This window comes from Electrophorus electricus, chromosome 4 (genome assembly GCF_041902795.1).
Source record: "Electrophorus electricus isolate QZ-2024a chromosome 4, ASM4190279v1, whole genome shotgun sequence".
Classification (NCBI taxonomy): domain Eukaryota; kingdom Metazoa; phylum Chordata; class Actinopteri; order Gymnotiformes; family Gymnotidae; genus Electrophorus; species Electrophorus electricus.
In genome coordinates, this window is record NC_137500.1 from 38,224,686 (window position 1) to 38,236,296 (window position 11,611).

Sequence of the window (11,611 nt, forward strand, 5' to 3'; positions counted from 1 at the left end):
TCTCGGGAAAAAGTATAAAAATATATATGATTCTTAACCTTCCGAGCACAAATGCTTCTTAACTACAGGAGCCCAATTAATAGCTGCTCCATAACATTAATAACATTAATAGCAGCCATAACATTGCATGGATGACTAGAGGGGTCCTTTTGAAGTCCAATATTTCCACTCCAGTAGTGTCCTTGTTGTGGTCTTTTCAGTGATGCTGAGATCACATTTCATATTCTGGCCACACTCTTCGCCGCGGTGGCCAGCTGATAGACACCTCCCAGTGAGGATCCATTTCCCCAGGCGTAAAGGAATCTCAAGTCAGGGCAGTTCTCTCCATGCGGTCCTCCTTACCACACCTCAGTCCCAGCTAGTGCATCTGTCAATATGTTAATGCAAGTCTGTCGCAGACCACTTGGCCAGCAGGATCTGCCATTTTCACTGATGTTCACTGCAAGCACGCCTTACCTCTGCACTTCACAAAACGGTGACAATGAGACCTTTTTCTCCCCAAGCCAAAAATGTAGATTACTGAAATAAATCACAGGATTTATATCTGGTGGCTTTGAAATCGTTCTGTCTCAATTTAGAAGTGTGCAATCTTGATTCATCAGAGAAACCAATTTTACATGGATAAGCCCACCAGATAAAGCAAGTGGTTCACTTGTCCTTTCCTTGCTGCCTGAACGTTGACTCATGTCATTCCCAGCTGGAGTTACTGGGGCTGAATCAAATCAATAACACCAATACAATCACATATTCATTGTTTCTGCTCCAGTTACCTGATGATTGCAGATGACTTAGGTCTGCAAACCAGTTGATCGACTTTTAGAATGTATCCTTTTCACCTTCTGAGTTGGGAGAGGGAAAAAATGCCACGTTCCTGCCTCTACCTAAAGACACAAGACCAGGCATTGCACAGCTGCATTTTGCCTTTCAATTTGCCACGGGGTCTTTGTGCGGAAGATTGCTGGCAAGTTTGCCTGAGCTGAGCTAAGGTGAGTGAGAGAGACACAGTTGCGAAGCACTCTAAAGGCTCCGTCTGCCAGCCTGTGTTTACCTGACACTTGGACTGACAGCAGAGTGATTGGAAATATCCACCATTCACTGGCGCAAGCCCCTGAGTGCAGGGAAAGTGCTTTTGTAGTCTGGCTGTAATGGCTCAAGTTTGAATTGAAGGTTGAGGGAAAATGCTGCACTCTGGCCACTCTCAGGGAGGAGCTGACACAGTGGAAATGATGCAGGAACAGTCTCAGAGCAGCAGCGCACCCAACGTTTCTGAGCTGTTATCTCAATGCACTCTTACTAATCTTTTAGCATTTGTAGGACCAACACCCACACTTCGGACAAAAGTCCTAAGACACATTTCCCCACCCCACCTGAGTCCACGTGTGGGACAATGTGTTCTGTTAGGATGTTTCTGGAAGGCTTTGCTTTAATCAGTTCATGCATTCGAAGGGTTTGTTTTCCACACATTTTATAATTTCTCTCTCCACATCTCTTTACATATCCCAGAGACCTGGGAGCTTGAGGTTCCTGCGTAGTATCTTAGCTGTTGCCAGGACTGCACTCGTCTAGACAGATCTCAGATGTTGTTTCTGGGATCTGCTGGAGCCTCTCTCCTAGTTTGGGGATCACAGCCCCAGTGCCCCGATTACCATGGGAACCACAGTTGCCTTCACCTTCCACATATTCTCTAGAATTTCATGTTCCTTGTTCCTGATGTTACTTGGTATTGCTAAATCTATCACTACGGCCCTCTTCTGCTGTTTATTGTGGACAAGTGTGAGTGTGCGTGTGTATGTATGTCTATGGCTTTGTTAAGTCTAACATAAAACAGGCAAACTACTTTGAAGAATGCTTAAAATCACTTTCACCGTGTTCTGAAAGAAGTCATAAAACATTTGTTCATATGTTAGTAGGCTCTTTGTTACCAATTTATTTTTACAAACTGGATCTACTGTATTGTCTTGCCCACTTTTAAATTCAAGATTTCCCCAAGCAATCCAATTCCTTGTGCCATGTGACTTGTTTAATTACCATAAGAGACCTAAATAAAGGCAGTAAAGCAAGTCATTGGACCTGTGTAGTGGCTGCAATTTAGACAACTAACATCTTAATGGCATAAAGCATACTGACATATGTAGTAGCAGAAACCGCAAACGGTGTTTTAGAAGCACAAACTAACCTACACATATTCCTCGACAGCCCATTCAAAATAATAAAGGTTCAGCATAAAAGATACATAGCCCAGCAATAACTCAACAACTCAAACAAACAGGTAAATCTGCGTAAACAACGCTACAATTACAAAGAAACGACTTGTAAGACGTTAACCCGAAGGGAGAAACTGAACCTCACCTAGATTAAAAGTCCAGTGTTAGCACTCGGCTATCTTAACCAAACAAACCAGGAGATGAACGGGCCGGTTAGCTAGCTGGCTACCAAAACAAGACAATGCAATTATCCTGAGGTTTACGTCTATAAAGACGTGCTGTACGGTCAAGAATACATAATGCCAGGGAACAAATCTTTCGGCGTTTTCGTTAGACAGTTGAACATTAGCCTAGCTGGCTAGCTCATCGCGCGACACTAGCTAGCTACATAACAGGCAACCTGGATAAGTACCGAGCTTTACAGCTAGTGAACTAAACGCCAGGCGGTATCCCTGCATTCTTAATGAGGTGAACATGTATTCAGAATTTGAAAACGCATTCATAATTTGCCTTAGACTATCCACCGTACTTGATGTGCCCCACCACTTGCTGTCCAGATACATAAACTTTGGTGTTTCGCGACCAGGAACTAGAAATGTCAGAAGTGATTGGCGTCCGACCTGACCAAACAAACTCCGCGGTCTCAAACGCCGCAACCAATGGCGTGTGAGAAGAACGGCGGGACATCCTGTCCGTGACGCAACTTTCCACAGTCAACACTGGAAGCCCCACCTTTTGTGTTTCCCGCACCGTCAATCAAAATAGAAAAAAATAGACTCGAATCACCGATCGCAGCCCGCCTCCGAGTAATATAATCATGTTTGGCGTGTAATTAAACCGAGAGTTTTCTTATTAAAGTAATTCACGTAATGACTGGTATGTAACATTCAACACCTTTCCGTGAGCCCGTGCGAGCTAAGCTAATGCTAGCAGACTCGAGCGCTGCTCTTTTTCGGCTAGCTAGCTTAGCCAGTTTTGAAACTACCAGTGTGTGCCGAGACACCACGTCTCTTTGTGTGGGATTTGTTGAGGTAGTTATTTTAGCGTTACGGGTCGTAGAGTCGGTTGTGCGTCCAACTGAGTTGTTTTTTTGCTTCATTTTGCTGCCCTGTGCCGCTGTACAGCTCCTGAACACCCAGTGAAACAAGAGGAAATGGCTGCCTTAGACGTGGACAGCAGTCAGGGCGACTTTCTGCAGCAAGATGGTAGCAGAGGAGACCAGGTAGGTTAGCCTTCTCCGGTTCTTATGTCTCTCTCGTCCCCTCCGGCAGGTTTTGTCGCAGCGAAATGCATGGTGCTTTGTGAAGTTCACACGTTTTTTAAAAAAATTGTTGTGTGTTAGAAAAAAAAAAAAAAAAAAAAAAGGCGGGGGGGGGGGTGGAAAGTCGGTACTTCCTGTGCGGCTCGCGACTAACGGCCACCCACTTTCTCCTCGCGGATCCCGCCCATTGTGGGCAGGACGCGCAGCCGTCGCCGCTCGCACTGCTGGCAGCCACCTGCAGCGAGCTCGGGTCTCCGTCCTCCGAGGGGGACCACGGTGCCGCCGCCGGCGTGGTAAGTCGCCGCCTCTGCTGTTAGACGACACTAAACCCAAACCGGCGAATGGGTTTGTTTTTTTTTTGGTACTCTGTGTCGAATTTGGAAAAGGAACAAGCAAAGAATAAACCATCCTTCACGGGTCACCGAAGTGCCCCGTACTTTTTTGGGGGTAACGGACAATATTAAACACTCTCACCCGATAACATGAACGTATTCCTCATAGAAGTTATACACAAAGTTTTTTTAAGTTCCTTTTGGGTTGCAATTAGGCTTTATGAAATTAAAGTGTAATCCTTTTCCATTTCTATTGTAATGTTTTGAAAAGAACATCGTGGTTGCCTAAATAACACCGTGTGAACTAAAAACCACCATGTTTTTCATCAAAATGAACAGATCTTTTTCATTTGATCTGTTCATTTTCCCCAATGTTTTCTTAATTTGTTTTGTAATTGTAAACATTGTTGGTTGAATAAAATCTGTATCCAAACTTATAACTTCCAAGTAATTCTACTTTGCACACATGCAATTATTTTGTCATATTCAGTTAGACTTCTGCTGTGGTTCAGAAATGCACAGTGATGACATTTTGATGTTTACACGAATATTGAAATTCACTGCCATGTACACAATCAGATATTTGTCACACATACTTTTATGTCATCTATAGCTATACACAATGATCTCAAAACCTATTTAACTGCCAGATTGCCTTGTAAACCTTAGCAGTTTTATCTCATCTTGGGAGCACATTAGTAACTGTGCCAATGTTATTACATCTGTTGTAGCACCGTGAGAGTTTAACCTCAGTATCATGAATATCTTCTCCTTTGTTTAATCTACGTATCACAGGCAACAGACCCCACATCAGTGCACTTGACCAGCACCTCGGAACGATGGGACGGAGTGAAAGATGAGTCCAGCATTGTGCAGCTGCCCAGCACAGGCATAGTAACGTCCAACGGGCAGTACGTTCTTCCCCTCCAAGGCCTTCAGGGCCTCCAGAGCCAACCCATCTTGCTAACATCAGGGACAGATTCCTCCGCCAACACAGTGCCTAACATCCAGTACCAGGTCATCCCTCAGATCCAGGCAGCCGATGGGCAGCTGGGCTTCTCTACCTCGGCGGTGGATGGTGCCTCACTGACGCACGATGCCTCAGGGCAGATCCAGATCCTCCCCGACGGCTCCCAGACCATCAGCGTGGCCGGTACAGCATCGGCCGGCATCCTCAGCAGCAGCCCGAACCTCATGGCCCAGCCCGGCCAGGTGCAGCAGATCCAGGGAGTAGCTTTGGGAAGCTCAGCCTTCAACAGCCAGGGGCAGGTGGTCGCTAACGTGCCTGTGGGGCTGCCCGGTAACATTACCTTCGTGCCCATAAACAGCGTCGATTTGGACTCGCTGGGGCTGTCCGGTGCCCAGACGATAGCTACAGGGGTGACTGCTGACGGACAGCTGATCATGACCAATCAGGTGGCGGACAGCTCGGAGGGCTCAGAGAAGGCGGCAGAGCGCCTGTCGCAGCAGACGCTAGTAGTGAACAACACTAACGCAGCCACAGACATGTTTGTGCCTACCACATCTTCCTCCTCCTCATCCTCGCAGCTGCCCGCCAGCACGATAGACGGCACGGGCGTGCTGAGCCAGGCCACGGCCGTGTCGGCAGTGTCCGAGCACACGGACGGCTTCCTCACTCAGGGCCAGGTGCAGGTGTCGGCAGGGCAGCAGGTGATCCAGCTGCAGCAGCTGCCCCTGCAGACCAGCGACGGACAGGTGGTCCATCAACAGATATCCGCTCAGGGCCAGCAGCCCCTGCAGAACGTACAGCTCATCAACCCAGGGACCTTCCTCATTCAGGCGCAGACCGTCACGCCATCGGGGCAGATACAGTGGCAGACCTTTCAGGTAGGGTGCGGGGCGAGTCAAGATCACTGGTGGCAGCTGTGGTGGTTGCTGATGATTAATACGGCAGTTGCCCAACTCTTTGTTTTAACTTGAAGTTTTGCCTTCATTTTTTTTCCTCATGCAGTGTTTTAAAATACAACACTGACCTGTGTACATATTTTGCATGCTGGCATTTTGCAACTGAAATAGCGCTGGGCTCGTGGTGTTCTAGATGTGAATGTTCTAGATGTGAATTTTCATGACTAAGCATAAACTGCGGTTTGCAGTCTGCTTGCAAGTAAACTGAAATCGGTTCATTGCATTCCATCAGGTACAGGGTATTCAGAACCTCCAGAACTTGCAGCTCCAGACAGCCCCGGCCCAGCAGATCACGTTAGCCCCAGTACAGACACTCTCACTTGGGCAGGGGGCCACGCTGAGCTCCACTCCAGTCAGCATCAGCTCTGGGCAGATCCCTAACCTGCAGACGGTCACGGTTAACTCAGTGGGCCAGACCGGGATCCAGCTCCAGCAGGCCGAAGACACAGGCAGCCCTGGAGGTAACATTACTGCTGCATAGTGAGTGAATAAGGTGGTGATGACCTCATACACCAGACTGTTGTGTCCTGATCAGAAATTGCTCCCTCTTAAGTCTTTCATAACGGTGCAGTCCATAAGTGTCTTTCAGCGATTGGCTTTTACCTGAAAATTGTAAGAAGGCAGTATAACGATGAGGTATTTGTGCAAAAGTACTGGATGATTTATTTCTGTGTTTTAGAGTAGGCTCAGTGTGGATTGCAGAAAGAACAGGTAGAATACTTTGAATATTGCTTTGTTATATAAAAGGAAGCAAATGTATGCAGTGCAATTTATATTGAGGCACATATTACTTTGGGCTGCAATCATCTTTCTGTATCTGCCATTTTAACTTTGACAAGGTGATGAGTCACATAATATCCAGAAAAAAAATTCCTCTTCCTCTCCTCAGATATTCAGATAAAGGAGGAGCCAGACTCTGAGGAGTGGTCTCTTGGTGGTGACTCTACCCTGAATACTAATGACCTGTCTCATCTGCGCGTGCGATTGGTGGAAGAAGAGATGGAGGGGCTTGGCCAGGAGGGGAAACGTCTGCGCAGGGTCGCATGCACCTGCCCTAACTGTAAAGAGGGCGGTGGGAGGTAACACTTAGAAACAAGCTTACACCGTAATATATCCAGACATGCTAACGCACATTAGGACATTTTACTTTTATAACGAGTCTAAATATTCAAATTTTTTTTCATATTTTTTTTTCCCTACCAGTGTAAATCTCTAACGGCAAATACCAGTTCACTTAAAGCATAATTCTGTTACATTTGCAGTCCATTATAAGACGTCTACTTATTTTAAGTGCTCGTTCCAGTTGTCAGGAGTAGCTAGGAAAGGCCTTGTGATATCCTCCTACCAGAAATACTCGCTCTGTGGCCACAGAAACGCCCTTCAGCGTGTGATGGTCCACTGTGTCGTTGAAAACTCACCATCGCTTGTGGTTTTGCACGTTGTAGTGGTTCAGGTGTCATAAACATGCCATTACTGCTGCTCCAGATACGACCACAACAGTTCGTTAGCCGTTAAAACCATGATGAAGAATCGTCCATTCTTGTTTACTTTTAAGTTAGAGAATGTACCTGCTGTTTCTTGATGACACAATATTAAAACAGAAACAACCCATTTAAAGCCTTAAAGTGTTGCGAGTTTTACACTATTAAGATGTTCTCAGTGCCTCAACTGAATGTTGGGAAAAAAACAAAAACGGGTGTTTGCTGGTGCTGTCACAGTGGTTTTGATATCTCTGACTGAGAGAGAAAATTACTTGGCCATGTTAAGACTGCCACAACTGCTGCTGAACAGGTGAACAGAACAGAATACACTCAGAATCTGTAAGTTAGCAGGCTACCTATTTCAGCTTAAGCTACACTTTCGCTGAACTTTTAGCTTGCTTGTTTGTTTTGTCCTCCCATCTGTCGGATTTCAGAAGATGTTTCCTGGAATTAACCTGCTGTAGTTAGTTTTCCATTTGTCCTGTGCATTCTGTTGTGTGTGTGTGTGTGTGTGTGTCTCCGCTCTAGGGGCTCTAACATGGGGAAGAAGAAACAGCACGTGTGCCACATAGCAGGCTGTGGGAAGGTGTACGGCAAGACGTCCCACCTTCGCGCCCACCTGCGCTGGCACTCGGGCGAGAGGCCTTTCGTCTGCAACTGGATGTTCTGTGGCAAGAGGTTCACACGCAGCGATGAGCTGCAGAGACATCGAAGGACACATACAGGTCTGTTAGAAAACACACTCACACACCCACACACACGCACTCAGGCCTGTCAACAAACACTTACATCTGCACAGGAGCTCAGTGTGTGTTCCAAGTTTTAGTTCATTTTGTTAATCACTTTCCCTGTTGTGGAGGTGCCAAGTGCTGCGCTAGGTTACAAATACGGCTGAGAGGAGAGCTTATAACGTTTCTGTGCATACACTGAGAAGAGGGCTGATAGCAGACTGAATTCCACTTAACTGTTTAATTTGAATGATTTCTAGATTTGCTTTGCTTATCCATTATCTTATAAAAGCAGCATTTTATTTAGCATCACGACCCCCACCCCCCCAAACATACTTTTTTTCTTTCTCTTTTTACTTCTGTCATGATGTTTTTTACTTCCCTCTCTAATAATGCAGGCAGTAAAACTGGTCCGAAGGGCTTATCCCTACTATGAACTACTGTAATATATACACTACAATTTACTGTGAGCCAGACAATTTGCCATGAGCCAGAACAGCAGTGCAGTCCATTTCCATCTAACAGCTCATTGAGGTCTCTAAAACGTTCTCACTGGATTTATCTGACATTATGTCTGTTCAGAATGTCATGTTAAGTGCCTGTCCTGAGGTAAAGCTCTGGCACCTTTGTGATGGCATGAAGCAGTTTCTTTCTCGGACAAATTTTCCCTCCACCTTGACGTGAACTTTCAGTAGTGAAGCTTCAGCAGACGTGGCTGTAAGGGTTGGAACAATCTCTAGCTTGGCGATCTGGGTTTAAGACTAACTGGGAATGTCAGTTAACTGGGAATAGCTGCTTTAAAGAGCCATTACTAACGTCTAATCCCATCTACACGGCAGGAGAGAAGAAGTTTGTGTGTCAGCAGTGTTCCAAGCGCTTCATGCGCAGCGATCACCTGGCCAAGCACATAAAGACACACCAGAACAAGAAGGGTGGAGGGGGCGGGGCCCCGGCCGTGGCGGCCGTGGAGACGTCGTCGGCCTCCTCCGAGAGCATCATCACGCCGGGTGGTACCACGCTCATCCTCACCAACATCCAGCCAGGCGCCGTGCAGGGCCTGGCCACCGTCAACGCCACCGTCAACACGTCCAGCTCGCAGGACCTCCTCGCAGCCGGGGAGATCCCCCTGCAGCTCGTCACCGTCTCCGCCGGCAACGCCACGGAGTGAACCGCATCCAGGGAGCCGCGCAGCAAAAAAAAGATAGGAGGCGGGGCCTTCCAGACTCTCAAGGAAGGAACCGCTCTGGACGGATGCAACCGGACGCTCTATCTGGCCGTCAAGGTTCTGTGGCTTCTATACATGACGTCGTTTATCTTCTCCTTCTCCTGTCTGGACCTCAGTTTGACCATAGACTTGTCCCTCACACATGTATCCTGCTTTTTATACCCTCACAGATTATTCTCATTTACGTAAATATATACGTTTACGTAAATGCATACATACATATATATATATAAATATATATATATATATATATATATTTTACAAATATAGAGTATTGATTTATGTTTGTCTGCAGTCTTTTTATGGTGAGAGTGGAGCAGAAAAGAATTGTCCAACATGGTTCCCATTATAAAAACACTGAAATGCCTTATTTTGTATCATACTCTGTGGTGTACAAAAGTAGTCGCTGAGGGAGTTGTAATGCAACTTTCTACGTGTATCTGTTTGAATGGGAGTAGTCCTTATAAAAGAAACTATACATGCAGGAAATGGGAGCGACGTGAAGCTGACGCTGTGGCTAGGTTAGGCTTTAGCTGGCCATGCTGTAAGGGAGAATGTTCGACATGAATCATGAATGACCTTTAGAATGAAGTGTGCCACCCTGGTGCTGGGCGTTATGAAGTTCTTCATGTCCAACTGTTGTCTTGAACGTGGCCCTTTCCGAGACTCTCCTCCGCACACACGCATATGTGATTTCTTCGCCATGGCCCCTCCATCTAGCTGTGCCGTGCCGTGACCTGGCAGGGCTCCCTCTCTGAGATGAAGCATTGTGAAGAATTTTTTGCAGGTGGCAAAACAAAAAAAAACAAACAATCAATGTAATTAAAAACTTTTTTTCTTCTTGTTGAACCTCTTACAGTTGATCTAATGTTATGCATTTGTTGTCGAGTCTTTTTGAGCAAGAAAATATTTATAAGAGGCTTTGCATAGTAAACTGGTTTTGTGGTGTCTATATCCTGAATGAGCATATACTTTTTTTTTTTCCCCTCAAATGTATGATTACTCCAATATGTTACTTTTTTTTTTCTAAGACTGAACTATAATCTGAATCATAATCAGAATCCCTGATATGAATGGGGCAGATCTGTGGTTTCAGCTGAGAAATCGGATGAAGGTGCACAGTGTCTGGTTGGATGGAGAGAGGGCGATCCAGCGGTTTGGACCACATTCAATCAAATCACTCCTCAGCTGCTATGAAGACATGGACTGAACCAACAGTTCAGATCGCCACCTAACAAGCAAAGGACGTGCAGTTTATTGTCTTGGGTCAGTCTGTTCGACACAGGCGGTGTGAAATTTCATCCCTACTGTATGAAGATCTGTGGAGTCTAGTGGGTTCTAATGTGGTTCGCAGTAATTTGATTGAATGAGGTCTTTATGTTTGGGGCGTTGTGACTTGTCTGTTATAGCCATGTTTGGAGGAGGTTGGGACACTCCTGATCTGAGAAACAGCAGAGTGAGGGAAAAGAAACTGGCCTTTTCACATGAAAAATACACCTGTTTATTACTGGTATATACTCACAGTTTGTTAATGAACTTTTGTAAAGCAAACATGATTCTTTTATATTCTTCCCAGGTTGCTGAAGGACATACACTCTTTTTTCCCTGTCTGTGTGGGTGTGGGTATGGGTGTGGGTGTGGGTGTGTCCCAGTATGCAGTCTGGTATTCAAGTGGTGGTGTATGATCATTTTTGCACTTTCGTATGACAGATTATTCTATGTAATCCAGACATACGGATTTTTGAGTTCTGTTGCCAGTCTTTCCGTAAGGTTTCAATTAAAGACAAAACATTCGAATTTGCTTATCGTGATCGTCCAAATTGAAGTACCCAGCCTTGTTGCAAACATTATTACTAAGTTGTAATTGATGAAACACTATTGTTTTCTGAATTAATGTTTGTTTTCTTCCTTAACATTTGCAGCCATTTTTAATATGTTGCCCTAGTTTGTGATGTCAGATCGGATTTCGTTCACTATAAATAGCGTAACATGTCTCTTGTATTTTTATTTGGTCTTTTTTCCAAAAAAAAAAAAGCTTCAAAATGTTGTACAATGCCCACTTTTGAGGGCAGCTTTTTATTTCACACTAAAATGACTAAACAGAATTTTCTAGTTGTCAGCTCTCCTGTTTTCTTGCCAGTTTACTAAAGTATAACCTTTTTGTAGCTATAGTTTCTTTTTATTTTGTAGGCCGAATGCCTTTTTAATTAGTGATTATGGATTAAACCTGTAGATACTGAACGTTCTTCCGCTTATGCATTATAGGATTTCACCTGTGTATTGTGTTATTCATAATATGCTACGTTACTGAGGTGTGTGTGTGTGTTTGTGTGTGTGTGTGTGTGTTTGTGTGTGTGTGTGTGTGTGTGGGTGTGTGTGCACACTGAGGGGAGGAAAAAGGGGATTAAGAAGTGTTATTGTGTTCTACCTACATGTAATACTTTTTTTTTTTTT

The 11,611-nt window shown here is 45.2% G+C and overlaps 1 protein-coding gene across 4 annotated transcripts; it reads left to right on the forward strand.

The window, feature by feature from the left end:
- Positions 1–2,924: 2,924 nt before the first annotated feature.
- On the forward strand, positions 2,925–11,262 carry sp3a (sp3a transcription factor). 4 transcript variants are annotated; one of them, XM_027029010.3, is made up of 8 exons: positions 2,925–3,080; positions 3,329–3,426; positions 3,663–3,758; positions 4,593–5,645; positions 5,956–6,184; positions 6,613–6,802; positions 7,733–7,929; positions 8,772–11,262. In XM_027029010.3, exons 1-8 carry the CDS (start codon positions 3,074–3,076, stop codon positions 9,098–9,100), a joined length of 2,199 nt encoding a protein of 732 aa, XP_026884811.2. In that variant the 5' UTR covers positions 2,925–3,073; the 3' UTR covers positions 9,101–11,262. The 4 variants fall into 4 exon arrangements, with proteins under 4 accessions (XP_026884811.2, XP_026884814.2, XP_026884812.2 ...); XM_027029011.2 differs by lacking the exon at positions 2,925–3,080 and adding an exon at positions 3,087–3,235; XM_027029013.3 differs by lacking the exon at positions 3,663–3,758.
- Positions 11,263–11,611: the final 349 nt, after the last annotated feature.